Consider the following 17802-nt stretch of genomic DNA (forward strand, 5'->3'; position numbering starts at 1 on the left):
CTCCTGTTGCTCGGTCCCTGCTCCTGCCAACCTAGCAGTTTGAAAGCATGTCAAAGTGCAAGTAGATACCTTCCCACTCTGGTGGGAAGGTAAACAGCGTTTCTGTGCGCTGCTCTGGTTCGCCAGAAGCGGCTTAGTCCTGCTGGCCACATGAGCCAGAAGCTGCACGCTGGCTCCCTCGGCCAATTAAAGCGAGATGAGCGCCACAACCCCAGAGTCGGCTACGATGGGACCTCATGGTCAGGGGTCCCTTTACCTTTTAGTGGTTAGAGTAGGGGTAGTCAATCTTTTTATACCTAATGCATCTATCTTGATGTAAAATTTCCTTACTGCCCGCCAGTGCTCGATGGAAGGAGGATTCAGGCTGTGCCTTGGAAGCCCTACCAGCTGCCTAGAATCCTGAAACGCCCACTAGTGGGCGATAGGGACCAGGTTGACAACCCCTGGGTTAGAGGGTCAGACTGGGAGAGACCAGGGTTCAAATTCTGCCCCCTTGGGTCCTGCCTTCTCTCAGGCTACCCCCACCTCAGAGGGTTGTCGTTGTGGGGATTAAAAGGGGAGTGGGAGAACCAGGAGTTCCTCGGAGGAAAAGGTGAAATATAAGCGAAATAAATAAAAACAAACAAACAAACAAACAAACAAATAAATCCGAGGGATCGGTGTGTCTGCCCCCTCCCCTACCCCAAGAATTGGCCTCGCCGTCTCCGGAGCCTCCTCCTGACGCTTCTCGTGGCAGTGAGTTCCGCAAGCGAAGAGCGTGCTTGGTGACGTAGACCTTCGCCCCAACAGCATCTCTCCTCCTCGCGCGCCCCTTCTCTCTTTTTCTCCGCGGAGAAAGGAGGCGCTAGGACCGCCCCGCCCCGCGCTCGCCGCCGCCGCCGCCCGCCGGAGCCTCCGCACCCTCGGCGGGAGCAGCATCCGCGCCCCGGACAGGCAGGCAGGCAGGCAGCCACTTGTGGCGGAGCCCCCAGCCCAGCCCGGCCCGCGGCCATGAGCCGCCGCTTCACGGTCACCGCCGGCGAGGAGCCGCGCCCGGGCACCGCGGCAGCAACCGGGGGCGGCGACGGAGGAGGAGCAGAAGCCCCCCCGCCGCTGGGCAGCAACAGCGGGCAAGGTAAGGGCGCGCCGCCGCCGACCCCGCCAAAAAACCGAGGGAGAGGAGGGAGGACGGAGGAGGGAGGGGGGGGTTCCTTCTGCCCCCCCAAGGGCTAGTGCCCCCCCGGCCAGGCGGGTCAAGTTGGGGAGGGGGCCAGGTCGGGCCAGGCCAGGTGCCCTCCCCTAAAGCCCAAGGCGGGAGGAAGAAGAGCGGGGAGAGCCGCCGCTGACGCCCTCCCCGTCTCGAGGGCTGGTGCGCCCCCCGCCAGGGCGGGCTGAGTTGGGGAGGGGGCTGGGCCAGGTCAGGTGCTTCTCTCCCCCACCCCGGTCCGCCTCTGGGCTGGACCCCGGGCGGGACGCAGGGAGGCGCGCCGTGTGGGTCGCCCGTCGAGCGAGGCTTTGGCGCCCCGAGGCAGCGGCTCCTCCATCCATCTCGGCTGGCTTTGTCTCCGAGAGGGGAGAGGGGGCTGCTGCCTCCTCCTCCTCCTCCGCCGCCGCCGCCATGCCCCACCGGGCGCTTTCCCGGAGCCGCGCGGCGAGGACGCGGCCGGCACGCCCCCCTGGCCGAGCCCGGCAGCCCGACGGGGCGGGCGGCGGAGGCTCCGGGTGCCGGTAGTGGCTGGCAGAGCTTAGAGAGGCTCCGGGACGCGGGGGCTGCCCGGACCCCCTCACGGGTGGGTGGGTGGGTGGGCGGGTTGCTGCTGCCCCCTCCCCCGGGAGTCCCCGCCAACCGACACCCCCCCCCGCCGCTCCCCTGCGCGCCGCGCTGGCTGGCCCGTCCAGGCGGCGCTTCCGGCTCCCGTTACCGGCGCGCATCGATCGTGGAAACCCAAGCCGGGCAGCCGCTTCAGCACTTCCCCGCCTCGACCTTCTCTCCCCCGGAAAGGGCAAGGGCTGCTGGGCGGGCGGGCGAGGCGGAGGGAGGCGCGCGCTGGCACCCGGGCGCGGCTGGAAGGGCACCCCAGGGTCATCTAGTCCAGCCCTCTGGGGAAGGCGGAGGACCGGGGGGTTCATTCCTAGAATAGGGGCGGTGATGGTGTCCGCCAAGGCCCCGTCTAGCCAGCTCAGGCCTCTGACGGGGAGTGCGCTCTGCACCTGCTCAGAGAGGTGTTGTGTGTGTGTGTGTGTGTGTGTGTGTGTGGCTGTTGGTGTTGTAGGCAGAAGAACATACTGGGGTTGGGCTCTCTTGGGGTGGAGGGGGTGAGCTTCAATTTACCCCCGTTTCCCACCCTCATCTCCCCCACCTGTGCTATTCTGGGATGGCTGGGAGGGGGACTCCTGCAACGGGTTTCAGGGCTGCTGCTGGAGGAAGCAGGAAGCAGAATACCTGGGACATACTCAGGTATTAATCTCAGGGTCGTGGTTGGGGAAAGGTTCCTTCATTGCAGGGGGTTGGACTAGATGACCCTTCCAACTCCACGATCCCATGATTCTAACAAGCGGCACCTGCCTGGAGGAGGCCCTTGGCTGCTCAGGCTCAGGGAGCTCTGGAACCCACCAAGAAGCTCCAAAGCGTTTAGGGAGGTTTCTTATTGAAGTTTACATTCTATCCCTGAGGAGCTAGGCGTCATACTTTGGCCTCGCAACAACCCTATGAGGTAGGAAACACAGAGAGGGGGCAACTTTTCCAATGCCACTTATGGCAAAGGCTCCCTTTGAACTCAGATTTCCTGCAGCTAAAGACCAGCGCTCCGCCCACAGCACCACGCTGCCTCTCTTCAGCAGCATCCTTTGTTGGCAAATTCCCCTCTTCTCCTCAGCTGGCGGGCAGGTAATTGAGTTTCTGCCGCTGAGCTATAGATCTGAGCTAGCCACCTAGCACCTTGAGGCAAAGTTTGAAATATTAAAAAAGGGGGGGACCAGAGGTCTTGCAAAGGGTCTCTCTGCTTTTAAGCGATCAGCTCTGCTTTAGCAACGTATATTCTGATTACACCACAAGCCTTGTTCTTTCGAAGAGTCACAGAAAGCCACCGTGAAGGCAAGACTGGCCAGAGCAAAGGCAAGTTGGGGGTCTCCGACTGCGGGTCACGAGGGCAGGAAGGGGGTTTAGGGCATCTGCTGCCCTAAAGTGTGAGGCTGGCCTTTGGCCGAGATGGCTTCAGAACAGCCTTTGCCAACTGGATGACCACTGCCCACCCAGATGTTGGGGTGTGGGACCCCTGGGAGATGCAGTCCGAAACATCTGGGGGAAAACAAGGTGTGTGAAGGCAGCCTCTGAGCATCAGAAGAGACCTGCAGTTGCTGGATCAGGTCCAAAGGCCACAATTTAAGGAGGATGTGGAGAAGTTGGAAGGTGTGCAGAGGAGGATGGCCAAGAAGATCGAAGGTCTGGGAACTAAGCCTTATGAGGAGCACTTGAAGGAGCTGGTTATGTGTCAGCCTGGAAAAGAGGAGATATGAGAGCCATCCTCAAAGATCTCAAGGATAGTCACATGGAAGAGGGAACAAGCTTTGTTTTCTGCTGCTCCAGAGGGCAGGACTCGAACCAGTGGCTTCAAGTTACAAGGAAGGAGATTCTGTTTGAACATTCGGAAAAGCATTTTGAGGGTAAGAGCTGTTCAGTGGTGGGACAAACTCAGAAGGTGGTGGACTCTCTTCCCTGGAGGTTTTAAAGAAAAGGTCAGGTGGCCAACGGGCAGGGATTCTCCAGCTGTGATTCCTGCATTACAGGGGGTTGGACTAAATGACCCTCAGGGTCCCTTCCAACTCTACAGTCCTGTGATTTTATGAAAAGAGGGCTAGGCAAATTCATGGAGGAGGAGGAGGGGGCTATCAAGAGCTGCTAGCCAGGATGACTCTGCTCTGTCCTCCACAGCTGGCGGCAGTGATGCTTCTGGACAATGCAGGCAGGGAGAGTCGCTCACTGGTTTCCCCCAATGGGCATCTGGCTGGCCATCGTGAGAACATGTGTGGGGTCCCTCTAGACTGGGGGGTGGGTTTTTTGTTTTATTTTGGTGTGTTCTGCAACAATGTTCTGCAACATTGATGCAACAATGGTACAACAATGGTGCTTTTGTGGTATACAGTCATACCTCGGGTAGAAGCAACTATGGGATACGTATTTTGGGGTTGCACGCTGCGGCGATTGATCGTGTTACCTCCGGGTTTCGCCGCTCGCGCATTCGCAAACGGTCAAAATGACATCACGCGCATGCACAGAAGCGGCAAATTGCGACCCGCAGACGCGGGTTGCGTTCGCTTCTGGATGCAGACGGTGCTCTGGAATGGATCCCATTTGCATCCAGAGGTACCACTGTATCTAAACCAGGGGTAGGCAAACTAAAGCCCAGGGGCCGGATGCAGCCCAATCGCCTTCTAAATCCGGCATGCGGACGGTCCGGGAATCAGCGTGTTTTTACATGAGTAGAATGTGTTCTTTTATTTTAAATGCATCTCTGGGTTATTTGTGGGGCATAGGAATTTGTTCATTCCCCCCCCCAATATAGTCCTGCCCCCCACAAGGTCTGAGGGACAGTAGACCGCCCCCGTGCTGAAAAAGTTTGCTGACCCCTGATCTAAGCAGTCCACACGTCATTCATCTTTATAGGAATTGTTCTGCAAAGCTTCCCCATTATTCCAGCCTTCTTGATACCTGGAGGGGCAGACGTGCGCTCTAGCGCAGCCCCCCTTTCCCTGAACACTTCCAGTATGAAAACTTACAGCATTTCAGAAGGAAGCTGCCGATTAGAGATGAAGGGAGTATCACCCCTCAAAAAACATTTGTGGCACTGTTGAAAAGGGGTCGTGTATCACTGCCCAAATGCCACCATGAGCAGAAATAAAATAGCACAATAAAATAGCACTAATTATAATAGAAGCATAGAGTTGGAAGGAACCCTCAGTGGTCATCTAGTCCAACCCCCACCATGCAGGAATCTCAACCAAAGCATCCCTGACTGATGACCATTCAACCTCTGCTACAAAATCTCCAAGGAAGGAGAGTCCACCTTCTCTCGAGGGAGAGAGTTCCACTGTCCAAAGTTCTTCCTAGTTTCTTGTAGCTTTCAGAAAGTCCAACCCTCAGAGCAGGGGAAAACAGGCTTGCTCCCTCTTCCATGTGACTGCCTCTCAGATATTTGAAGATGGCTCTCAGTCTCCTCTTTTCCAGAGGAGTGTGTCTTTTCCACACACACCTCCTTCAACTGTTCCTCATAAGGCTTTGTTTCCAGACCCAGGATCATCTTGGTTTCCCCTCTTGGCACACATTCCAGCTTGCCAACATCCTTCTTAAATTGTGGTGCCCAGAATTGGACACAGGATTCCAGGTGTGGTCTGACCAAGCCAGAATAGAGCGGGACTATGACTTCCCTTGATCTGGACACTAGGCTTCTGTTGATGCAGCCTAGAATAGCATTAGCTTTTTTTGCTGCTGCGTCACATGGTGGACTCATGTTCAGCTTATGGTCTACCAAGATCCCAAGATTTTTCACATGTCCTGCTAGTAAGCCAGGTGTCCCCCTTCCTATATTTGTGCACCTGGTTCTTCCTGCCTAAGTGCAGAACCTTAACTTGGTCCCTAATTGGCGTGATAGTGCAGCCCTTCCTACCTTTGGAACAAACACCTGAAATTTGAAGAAAAACCTCCGTCTTGACTGAATCCTGAACAGGTGGACTCAGACTTGCTTGGGCATCTCAGTTCAGTTGCTACACTTCTCCTGTTTCTGTGATGCTGTTAAATAGCTGACTTATCTGTTCCAGGAGGGGAGGGCCTGGCTCCACTGATGGGGCTGGAGTGCCTTTGAAGGTTATCTCCAGGCCCCTCCCTCCCTCGCTTGGCCCTTATCTCCCTGGGAGCTGAATTTAGCAACTGGCCTCATGCCTTCCAGCCGGCTGTGTGATGGAGAGGATGCCCCACTGAGTGACTTGGCTAGGATCAGGGCTCCAGTTACTGCCTTTCTCTAGATGTTGCAATCCTGAGATAAAGATGGAAGCAGAGAGTCCCCCCCCCCACAGAGGTATGGGGAGAATGTGGAGGAGAAGAGGTGGGGGTATTGTGGATGCGCATTTACCTTTCATCTCCCCCCCCCCATGTGTGAAACTTTGAGACACAGACTTTTCATTTCAGCACAGAGATGGGTCTCTCCCTTACAGTCCTCTCTCTGTGTGAAAGCAAGTGAGGTGGGGAGGGGTTGTAATTTTGTGGTAGAGCGTCTACTTCCCATGAGGAAGGTCCCAAGTTCAAGACCCCTGCCCGATACTCTCAGGGCCTGCTGCCAGCCAGTGTTGGAAATGCTGGGTTAGGTGGTCTAATGGCCTGACTCAGTGAAGGCAACCAAGTTCTACAGGAGCTTGAAGGAAAATGTTTAAGATACTTCTCCAAGTGACATTTTGCTTTTCCCAGTCACAAACCTAACATCCAGAGATCTCCATGTGGTTACAAAACACATTGTTGTTGTTGTTTAGTCGTTTCCAATTCTTTGTGACCCCATGGACCAGAGCCCGCCAGGCACGCCTGTCTTCCACTGCCTCCCGCAGTTTGGTCAGACTCATGCTGGTAGCTTCGAGAATACTGTCCCACCATCTTGTCCTCTGTCCTTGTTCTCCTTGTGCCCTCCATCTTTCCCAACATCAGGGTCTTTTCCAGGGAGTCTTCTCTTCTCATGAGGTGGCCAAAGTACTGGAGCCTCAGTTTCAGGATGTGTCCTTCCAGTGAGCACTCAGGCCTGATTTCCTTCAGAATGGAGAGGTTTGATCTTCTTGCAGTCCATGGGACTCTCAAGAGTCTCCTCCAGCACCAGAATTCAAAAGCATCCATTCTTCAGCAAGCGATCAGCCTTCTTTATGGTTCAGCTCTCACTTCCATACATCACTACTGGGAAAACCAGAGCTTTGACTATATGGACCTTTGTTGGCAAAAGACATCTGGAGCAGGACCCAAATCCTACTACGACCTCTCTGCTTTTCCTCTTGCACTGTGATAAGGAAAAATCCTGGTGTGTGGATTTACTCCACTGCCCAGCTTGTTTTGGTGCCACTCCCCACGGGTCTCTCTGGTCAGCAAAAGAAGGAGTCTCCAGCCAAGTGAGAAGAAGCAAACAGTAGTCAGTTGACCTGATCTTTATTTGTTGTTGCAACAAGGTTCAAACACACAAAGAAAAGAGTAGGAACCCCAAGCAAGGGGTTGCGTGGACTTTTAAGACTTCTCCCCATTTCCCATAATACATTTTCCAACAGCATCATCGATACATCACAAATATGTCACAAAGTGGGATTGTTTGGCATGTAGAAACATGAGCCCATCACCCACCCCTGTCAATCACCCCACTTCCAGACATCTTTTAACTACCTTCTTCCCCAAAGAACAATAAGGGTATTTACACATCCCCCTGGCTGCAAGGTTTTCCTGAGCTTCTCCTTTGAAAGTATCAGGATTCAATCCACCATCCAGATGGACTTCTGTCTGGGTAAGTGCTGCCCTTGATTGCTTCCTGCCTCCTACTGTGTGGCTAAATTCACACCTTGTGGAGGGGCAAGGAGTATGTGGCCTTATCCTTAAGGGATTATGGAATGGGGGGGGGGCTGGATTCCACTCTTCCAGAGGAATCATTAGCTGTTGGAACCAAGGAGATCCGTCAAACAGTATAATTTTGGCAATTACCATATTTGATTCTATATTGGATAGTCAGAGGAAACAATATGATTCATGGTATCCACTTTGCTTCAATTTTATAGACTGCTTTTCTGAGCCTCTCTACTGTTTTGCATGTGTGGTGTCTGTGTCAACGGTCATTGTCCTGGCCTTAGTTAGAGGCTGTGGTGGGGACTTGGGGTTTGGGAGTCGTTTAACTGCCCCCCCATTCCTGGTTTTAACCATTGGCAGGATTGATTAAAGGGTATCTACCTTCCTAAGCTACTGGGTAACCAGTTTTCCTTTGACTCGCCTATGTGTAAAAACCGTGGCAGTGCTGATAGATCACAGTAGATCCCACCGTAGAATGACTTCTGAGCTTGCAATTTGTTGCTGCTGGTTAGGAATGGCTTTTCCATTGACTAGCCCCCCCCTTAAGAATGGCATTAAGAATTGTGCCAAAAATCAAGTGGAAGTAAAAACAAACAAACAAAAAATATGCAGGGGGAAATCCAACTAAATTCTCCTTAAAGGTAAAGGGACCGCTGACCATTAGGTCCAGTCATGGATGACTCTGGGGTTGCAGTGCTCATCTTGCTTTCTTGGCCGAGGGAGCCAGCGTACAGCTTCTGGGTCATGTGGCCAGCAGGACTAAGCCGCTTCTGGCAAACCAGAGCAGCGCACGGAAATGCCGTTTACCTTCCTACCTATTTATCTACTTGCACTTTGATGTGCTTTCAAACTGCTAGGTGGGCAGGAGAAATTCTCCTTGTTGTTAAGTCATTTAGTCGTGTCCGACTCTTCGTGACCCCATGGACCAGAGCACGCCAGGCACTCCTAAATTCTCCTTAGCTACCAGAATTCTAAGGGACGCGAGTGGCACTGTGGGTTAAACCGCAGAGCCTAGGACTTGCCGATCAGAAGGTCGGCGGTTCGAATCCCCGCAACGGGGTGAGCTCCCGTTGCTCAGTCCCAGCTCCTGCCCACCTAGCAGTTCGAAAGCACGTCCAAGTGCAAGTAGATAAATAGGTACCGCTCTGGCGAGAAGGTTAACGGCGTTTCCGTGCGCTGCTCTGGTTTGCTTAGTCCTGCTGGCCACATGACCCGAAAGCTGTATGCTGGCTCCCTCGGTGAGATGAGTGAGATGAGGCAACCCCAGAGTCGGCCACAACTGGACCTCATGGTGTTAACGGAAAAATCCGAGGGCTCTCTTGGACAAAACAAAGACACCAACCAGGATAACTTGGAGCAAAACAGCAGCCTGTAGGCTTGGCCTTTATTGAACTGTTGCAACAGGGTATTCCCTTCACTTGCAGGAGAGAGGAAAGACCCAGAACAATGGGCTGCAAGACCTTATAAAAACTTTTGAAATTCCCCTCCTCTAGGTCAAGCCCACCCCCAGAAACATCATGCATACATTACAGAAAGGAGGGGTTGATATCATGCATACGTTACAGAAAGGGTTGACATCATGCATACATTACAGAAAGGAGGGGTTGAGGGAGGAGTTGTGGTGGTAACCTGAGTGTCCAGTCACCCAGCTGGTTCCTCCTTTCCCCCTCCCCATGAGTACTTTCCAGGTGACAATGGGGAGTTTGCAGTTTCCTGCCCCCAGAGGGAAGATCTGATCATTGTCCTTTGTTTCAGCCTGTGGTGAATCCACTGTTCTTTGTGATTTTGATTGTCTTCTGTCTGGGATTATCAGGGTTGACATAGCAACTGGGCAGGGCTCCTGTGGATGTGCTGGGATGGTGAAGGGATTATGGCTGACCAGAAACCAAGCACCCCCCTTTGATAGTCTTTGTCATATGGAGTAAAATAAAAATGGAACAGTGCAAATCCGATGTATGGTTGATTTTTCTATGAATTTATAACAGAAATGTGGCATATGTAGTGTGTGAGTGTGAGTGTGTGTGAAGTTTGTGCAAACAGAATGATTGGGGTGGGGGGTGGGGTTCCTGCTACAATGGTCAGGGGTCCCTTTACCTTTACCAGAATTCTACCTCCTAAAGAAGTGAGGAAGTGAGGCTGGCTCCCTCTAGTGGCAGCAAGTCCACACTGACTGCAAGTACTTGCCATGTTGTCTTCATCTCCAGAAAACAGAATGGTCTAAACGTCTTATGGGTCTACTTGGAGTAGAAGTGAGACTGGATACAGCCCACGAGATTTGCTTTTCCCATAGCTGCTTGCCCAAATGATGAGGGCACTTGAAAGGCACATTTTCAGCAGCCCTGCAAGACTCTTGCAGGAAGGAGATCCAAGAGCCTTTCGCCCCCTGAAGACTCAGCCTTTCCTCCGTTGTGGCCTTCTTGGGGGTGGCCTCTTCCTCCACCTCTGCCCTCTGCAGAACTAGGACCCTGAGGTATCCCTGCAGGCTTGTAATATCTTCATATTTATTTACACAGTTATTTACAGACTGCTCTTCATATAAAATATCAGGGTGTTGCAAAGGGAGATCGACAAATACAGAGAAAAAAATAATTGTAGCAACAATGCAGAAGAATCATAAAAACAACGGGCTCATCTAAAAAGTTTATAAACTGCCGAATAGGCCTATCAGCGTAAAAAACGTCATTAAGAGATGCCTGGAAATTAGGAGCAAGGATGTTTCTGCTTTGTATTTTAATTGCTAACACTTTATAATATATTTGCTCTTCTTAGGTTTGTTTTTGCCCTATTATTTTTCTGTGGGTGGCTGGGGAAACCCAGACAGATGGGTGGGGTCTAAAGAATAAAAGTATTATTATTTATTATCCTTAACTATTTGTTTATTATGGGAAAGTGAGATATAAATATTAAACTGTCACTCAACCTCCTGCCCCAGTCCTGTATCTGCTGCTTCCTCCTGGTTTTCTTTGGAACAACTTTTGCTTGGCTGGGAGGGCAAAGAGGTCCAAACAGTGTGCATGCACACGAAAGCTCATACCAACAACTAACTTAGTTGGTCTCTAAGGTGCTACTGGAAGGAATTTTTTTTATTGTTTATTTTATTTTATTTTGTTCAAACAGGTGGCTTTCCATTCCTAGTGAAGGAATGCCAGGCACGGAGCTCCCTCTGGTGGCCAAAGGTTGTGTCTGTGTTTTGCAAAGGTTGCTCCTGACAGCAGTTTCTCAGACTGTGATTTGCATGGTGGTGCAGATAGCTGGGCCCAGAATACATGGTGCACGATGCACCTCTTGGGAAAGGCGCTGCCTGGGCATGTTTTGCCACCATGTGTCTAGCATGGCAAGCAATGAATGAAAGTACAGGCCTCTGCCTGTGAGGTGGACGTCTTGCAAAAGTGCATAGTCCACACTTGACATGATGCCGGGAGGGGCAGGGGGGGTTGGGAGGGATTGAATATCTGTTCCAAAAGACCAGTGGTTGCATGAGAAAGTTGGCACTTATGTGAACATGGGATGGACAAATCGAAAGACGACCTTAGAAATTACGAGATCTCAGTGCTGAGATATTTTCCTTCCCCCTCCATGAGGGCGCAGGGCCCTGAGGGCTGAGTCTGGCTGTGATAGAGATGCCCATGGCAGGAGTCTCCCAGCAGCCTGCGCAATAAACAGACTCAGCTATGTGCAAATGGCATCTATACATCACACTAATTCGCGTGTAGAATTTTTACACTGACAAAATCCCTTGTAATCACCACCAGTGTCGGCTCCCTGACAGAAAGTCCCTCTCAGCTGTGCGTCTTTCTCGGGTTCACACGACTGACTGGCGGTCTCTTAATTCCTTCGGGAAAATTCTTTATCCTATTCCAGCTTGAATCATTAATAAGTACCAGGCAGCTGAACGAGGGGGGCAGTTCTTCAAACCAGCCATTTCTTTCCTTACAATAGGTTGCTTCCCAATGACATTTTGAACGCTGGGGTTGAATGTGTTTGGAAAATGTTCATGTTCCTGATGTTTTGCATGGTGTAATATCGATCAGAGGTGCTGCCTCTGTGGTCCTCGAGATATCATTGGGCTCAGCCTCACTTCTGAGCACAGTCCATGGGCAGATGGAGTCTGCCCTCAATCCTACCAATAATAATAATAATAATAATAATAATAATAATAATAATAATAATAATAATTTATTATTTGTACCCTTCCCATCTGACTGGGTTTCCCCAGCCACTCTGGGCAGCTTCCAACAAAGATTAAAAATACATCAAAATGTCACACGTTAAAAACTTCCCTGAACTTTCACGAGAGTCCATGGTGAGAAAGGGAGACAAGCTTTACTCTCTCCACGTTCCCCATCATTTATAAACATCTATCCTGTCCCCTATCACTCCCCTTTTCTCTACCCTAAAAAGTCCCCAAAAGTAATTTCCTCACAGGGGAACCTCACCGCCCCCTTGATCATCTGGCTTGCTCTCTTCTGAACCATTTCCAGCTCTGCTATATCCTTTTTGAGGTGAGTCAACAAGAAACTCTGCACAGTATCTCAAAGGTGGCTGCACCACAGATTTGTATAAAGCCATTATGATATCTGCAGTTTTTATTTTCAATTCCTTGCCTAATGATCTGCAGAACATGCCTTTTCCCCAGCTGCTACACGTGACCCCAGCATCTCCATCGCACTGTGCACAGTCACCAAAAAGTCTTGTTCCTGACAGTCACCTCCAGTTCAGACCCCATTTGCCTCCCTGTGAAACAAAACATTCTGCCCCAATGTACACCATCACTTTATATTCCTTTATATTGAACCGTATTTGCCATTCTGCTGCCCTGTGAAGGAAGGTCGCGGCATATGGGACTGTCTAATTTAGAGAAAAGGTGACCCAGAGGCAACATGACATTTCCTTGTGCCTGGCATGGAGAAAGCGCATAAAGAAAAGTTTTTCTCCCTTTCCCACTAGAAGCCCTAGTCGTCCAATAAAGCTGAATATTGGAAGACCCAGGCTAGATATATATATATATATATATATATGCTTTCGTAGATTTTCACGGGTATAGGAATGCAGGTTTTGGTGTCTTCGGGTGTCTTCCCGTGTAAGAGTCGGGGTGTCTGTGCGACGTTTCGACGAGGTCTCACTCGTCATCTTCAGGCTGGTGCTTTCGGCTTCTTGTTACTGGCTTCTTGTTACTGGAACAGAGCCCTGTTCATATATATATATATATGTTCATATATATATGTTCATATATATATATATATATATATATATATATATATATATGCAGGTTTTGGTGTCTTCGGTATATATATGCAGGTTTTGGTGTCTTTTGGTGTCTTTTGGTGTCTTTTGGCTGGCTTCTTCTTACTGGAACAGAGCCCTGTTCATATATATATATATATGTTCATATATATATGTTCATATATATGCAGGTTTTGGTGTCTTCGGGTGTCTTCCCGTGTAAGAGTCGGGGTGTCTGTGCGACGTTTCGACGAGGTCTCACTCGTCATCTTCAGGCTGGTGCTTTCGGCTTCTTGTTACTGGAACAGAGCAGAGTCTGGTGTTTGAGTTCCTATAAATACTGTTGAGGGGTGTGGTGTATAGCCTCCAACGTTCTGGGCAGAGAGGAAGTTCCTAGATTAGTGTGCCTTTTCTTCTTTTGTTCCTTAATTACTTGAGGGATATCTTGGGTGATTTCATGAGTGATATTCTGACTACCACTGGGTGGGTCATTAAGTGTAGATTAGTTGCTAAAGCTTTCGTGTCTTGACCTCTTGAGCTTGTGAAGAGTTTTTCTGAGAAGATGGCTGTGCTGCATTTAGTTGTGCTCTGGCTTGGCTTCGTGTATAGGGGCGAGCTGTGGTTTTGTGCCTTGTGCCAGCCAGATCTGTGTAGGGATTGCAGGGGGGTGCAGCATCCGGAGGTGCCACTATAGTTTGGCTACTGGATGGAGTCTGTAATATGTCTGTGGAGAGGGTCTGGGTTTGGGTCTGGTGTGGTTGATTGGTGACGGCGTTCTGTGTGCCTCTGGTTCTGGTGTCGGTTTTTGTGGGGAGGGCTAATTTCCAGATGTCTGGCAGGCGGGACGTGTCGTCACGCTTGTTCATGTTGTGAGGGTGTTTCTCTATCTCGATGGCTTCCATGATTATTCTCTTGTGGTGATGTTCCATGTTAAAGAGCAATTTGGAATCTGCAAAATTAATTTCGTGTCCTGTTTCTTTCATGTGTTGGAAAAGAGAGGAAGTTTTTTCTTCTTTTTTGACGGCATTCTTGTGTTCTGCGATACGTGCATTTATTCGTCTGTTTGTTTGTCCAATGTACGTGGCTGGGCAGACTTTGCAGGGTATTTCATAGACCCCTTGGTTTTCCAGCTGGATTTTGTCTTTTGGGTTTCTGAGGATATTGGCTATTTTTTGGTTGGTGCAGAAGGCTGTTTTGATATTGTGTTTATGGAGGATTTTGCTGATTTTGTCTGTAGTGCCCTTGATATAAGGAAGGAGGGCCATGCCATTGTTTTCTTCTGTGTCTTGGTTTTTGGGGGGTGTTTCTTTTTGGATTAGCTTCGTAACCCTGTTTTTCTGGTATCCATTGGCGATTAACACATTTGAGAGATTCTGTAACTCAGTTGTCAAGTGGTCTTTGTCAGCCAGGCGTTTGGTTCTGGAGATGAGAGTCTTGGCTACGGAGTTTATTTGTGCAGGGTGGTGGTGTGATTGTGCATGTAAGTAGCGGTTGGTGTGTGTTTTTTTCCGGTAGATAGTGTGTCCTAGGGAGCCATCAGGTTTTTTGTAGATTAGGACGTCAAGAAAGGGGAGTTGGTTGTTGTCTTCTATTTCCATAGTGAATTGTATTTTGGGGTGTAGGCTGTTGAGATGTGTGAGGAAGCTATCTAGTTTTTCTTTCCCGTGTGGCCAAATTACAAAGGTGTCGTCAACATATCTGAGCCAAAGTTTGGGTTTGTGTTCTGACTTGTCTAAAGCATTGGTTTCAAAGTGTTCCATGTACAAATTTGCGATGACCGGTGAGAGGGGTGATCCCATAGGTGCTCCTTCTATCTGTTTGTATCTTTGTCCATTGTGGATGAAGTACGTGTTGGTTAGGCAGTGGTTGGTCAGGTCCAGGATGTATTTGGGGGGGTTGTATTTGTTTTGAATGGCTGTCAAGGCTTCATTAATGGGCACTTGAGTGAAGAGAGATACAACATCGAAGCTCACAAGTAGGTCATCGGGATGTAGGTATTGTTTCTTTATTGTTTCTATGAACTGGAAGGAGTTAGTAACGTGTGAAGCGATGGATTCTGCATAGGGCTGAAGTTGCTTAGCGAGAAATTTAGCGAGATTTTGTAGAGGTGAGCCTATGGAGCTGACTATTGGTCTGAGTGGTGTTCCTTCTTTGTGTATCTTGGGGAGACCGTAGAGTTTGGGGCATCTGGATGATTTTTCTCTGGGGATGATTCTTAGCTGGATTTCTTCACTGATAGGAGAGGCTTTTATTTTGGATTTGGTGGTTTTTTCCAGATAGGTGGTGGGATCTGTTTTTATAGGTTGCATTCCTGTACCCGTGAAAATCTACGAAAGCATATATATATATATATATATATATATATATATATATATATATATGCAGGTTTTGGTGTCTTCGGGTGTCTTCCAGTGTAAGAGTCGGGGTGTCTGTGCGACGTTTCGACGAGGTCTCACCAAAACCTGCATTCCTGTACCCGTGAAAATCTACGAAAGCATATATATATATATATATATATGCAGGTTTTGGTGTCTTCGGGTGTCTTCCCGTGTAAGAGTCGGGGTGTCTGTGCGACGTTTCGACGAGGTCTCACTCGTCATCTTCAGGCTGGTGCTTTCGGCTTCTTGTTACTGGAACAGAGCAGAATCTGGTGTTTGAGTTCCTATAAATACTGTTGAGGGGTGTGGTGTATAGCCTCCAACGTTCTGGGCAGAGAGGAAGTTCCTAGATTAGTGTGCCTTTTCTTCTTTTGTTCCTTAATTACTTGAGGGATATCTTGAGTGATTTCATGAGTGATATTCTGAATACCACTGGGTGGGTATATATATATCCTTTGTGCAGCACATTGTTAACCCAGGGAACTCCCTCCCACAGGAGGCAGTGACAACCACCAACTTGGATGGCTTTTAAAACAGATTAGGCAAATTCCTGGAGGAGGAAAGGTCTCTTGTGTTCGAATCCTGCTTGCTGGTTTCCCACAGGCAACTGTTTGGCCCCTGTGAGAACAGGATGCTGGAGTAGAGGGGCCACTGGCCGGATCCAGGAGGGTCTTGCTGTCTTCTTATGATCCCTCCCTCCTAGGCACTCATTCCTAAGGAACGGTGTTTTCTCTGCTGTTCTCACCAGAGGCAGCTTCGTCCCTCCTCCTCCTCCTGGCCCCAATTCCCTGTTGCTCAAAATCAGGCACCTTTGGACGCCTGATGACTAAGCAGCAAGAGCTTTGCTTGATCTGGAGATGAATGAAGCCTTCGCTGTCCCTGTGCAATCCTCGCAAGATCTGGAGGAGGCTGGGATTCTCTTTGCCCACCCGGTGGCTGAGTTGGCTGTAACCTGGTTTATCTACTTATGCCAGCTAAGGAAGAGTCCTGCTGGCACAAATTAAGCCAGCCTGAGGAATGCTGGTGTAAATGGCAAAAAAGGGGCTGTGTCAGGGCTAAGGGGAGGGGCAGAATGGCGCAGCATCCTGCCCCCGACATTCCCTGGTCCTGCCCACAGAGCTTGCCAGAGATGCAGGTGCCATGAAAATCAGCTCCGCAGGAGTCAGTGGAATGGCAGGACAGGAAGGTTTGCCCTGCCCCCAGCAGCCACTGGCCAGGAGCATAGAATCCTAGAGCTGCAGAGTGGGAAGGGACCCTCAAAGGTCATCTAGCCCAACCCCCTGCAGTGCAGGAACCACAGCTAAGGAAGCCCAGGCAGCTGGCCTTGCAGCAGATCAGATACTGCTGAACTGGTTCGTCTGCCAGGTTAGGATTCCTCTGCCTGTTGTCTGCCTGGTGGGCTGGGGCAATTGCCACCTGTAAGGACTCCAGGCACTGGATTCTTATGATTTCTTCTGGAGTTTTCTTGTGATGCGGCAAGGGGTGTGTGTGGAGGCTAAGATGGCTTTTTGAAAATGAATGAAGTGGTTTGTCCCCTTTAAGAAAAGTCAGTGTATTTGAAAAGTGAAATAGAATAATCAAATGCCTCGCCCTTCCCCTAGTGCGATGAATGCCGAGGTTCTGCGCACATGCAAATGTGTTTGATGAATTGATTGATCTTGAGACAAAGGCTGGTGGGGAGACGTCAATTAAAGCTGACTTATCGCTGGTTAGTTAACCTAGATCTCATTTCCCCTCATTTGCTTTGACACTCAGAGCAGCTCAGGGAAGCCCTGAGGGATGGATTTGGCAGCCTTTGCTTCTCTGTATGGGGAGCCGGGAGTTGTGGGTTCCAGACAGGTATGGCAGCTGCTCCCAGAGACCAGGGCAGGTGGCAGGTGTGTCCCTCGCTGCTGCTCTGGGGGGAGCCAGTGGGAGCTCCTTTCTGCCACTTGGGGAGGGGCAGGAAGCCTGGCCTGGATCACCCGGGGAACCAAAGTGTGTCCCCCCCATGTGTGTGATGCTGCAATACCTCCTTCAGAAAGAGAAAGGCATTTGTCTCCTTCCTCATAACACACACAAGCTTGGGCATGAAAGAGGTTTACGAGAGGCTCCCAGGACGTTTCTGAGCACAGTTCAAAGTGTTGGTGCTTGAAAGCCCTAAACGGCCTCAGTCCAGTAGACCTGAAGGAGCGTCTCCACCTCCATCGTTCTACCCGGACACTGAGGTCCAGCACCGAGGGCCTTCTGGTGGTTCCCTCCCTGCGAGAAGCAAAGTTACAGGGAACCAGGCAGAGGGCCTTCTCGGTGGTGGCGCCTGCCCTGTGGAACGCCCTCCCACCAGATGTCAAGGAAATAAACAACTATCTGACTTTTAGAAGACATCTGAAGGCAGCCCTGTTTAGGGAAGCTTTTAACGTTTGAAGTTTTATTCTGTTTTTAATGCTCTGTTGAAATGCTCTGGGAAACCCAGCCAGATGGGCGAGGTATAAATAATAAATTCTATTCTATTCTACTGGATTACGCAAGGCAGGGAGAGAGAGGCTAGACAGGAGCTTGATCCTTGCTTTCTCAGAACGCTAGAATTCATGGGCATCCGAGGAAGGTGAATGCTGGAAGATGCAGGCTGGAGAAAAGAAAGTCCTTCTTCATGCAGCACAGTTAAAC

General features: G+C 50.2%; 1 protein-coding gene across 1 annotated transcript in view; it reads left to right on the forward strand.

The window, feature by feature from the left end:
* The first annotated feature begins 975 nt into the window (after nucleotides 1-975).
* The window catches only part of SLC12A5 (solute carrier family 12 member 5), a 108080-nt gene continuing 91253 nt past the window's right edge, over nucleotides 976-17802 (forward strand). The window contains exon 1 of the mRNA XM_082225860.1: nucleotides 976-1114. Within this exon, the coding sequence (XP_082081986.1) occupies nucleotides 991-1114 (124 nt within the window). The 5' untranslated portion in view covers nucleotides 976-990. The remainder of the gene's footprint in view (nucleotides 1115-17802) is intronic.

The sequence above is a fragment of the Podarcis vaucheri genome (assembly GCF_965113315.1).
Source record: "Podarcis vaucheri genome assembly, chromosome: 6".
In the NCBI taxonomy this organism is placed as follows: Eukaryota; Metazoa; Chordata; class Lepidosauria; order Squamata; family Lacertidae; genus Podarcis; species Podarcis vaucheri.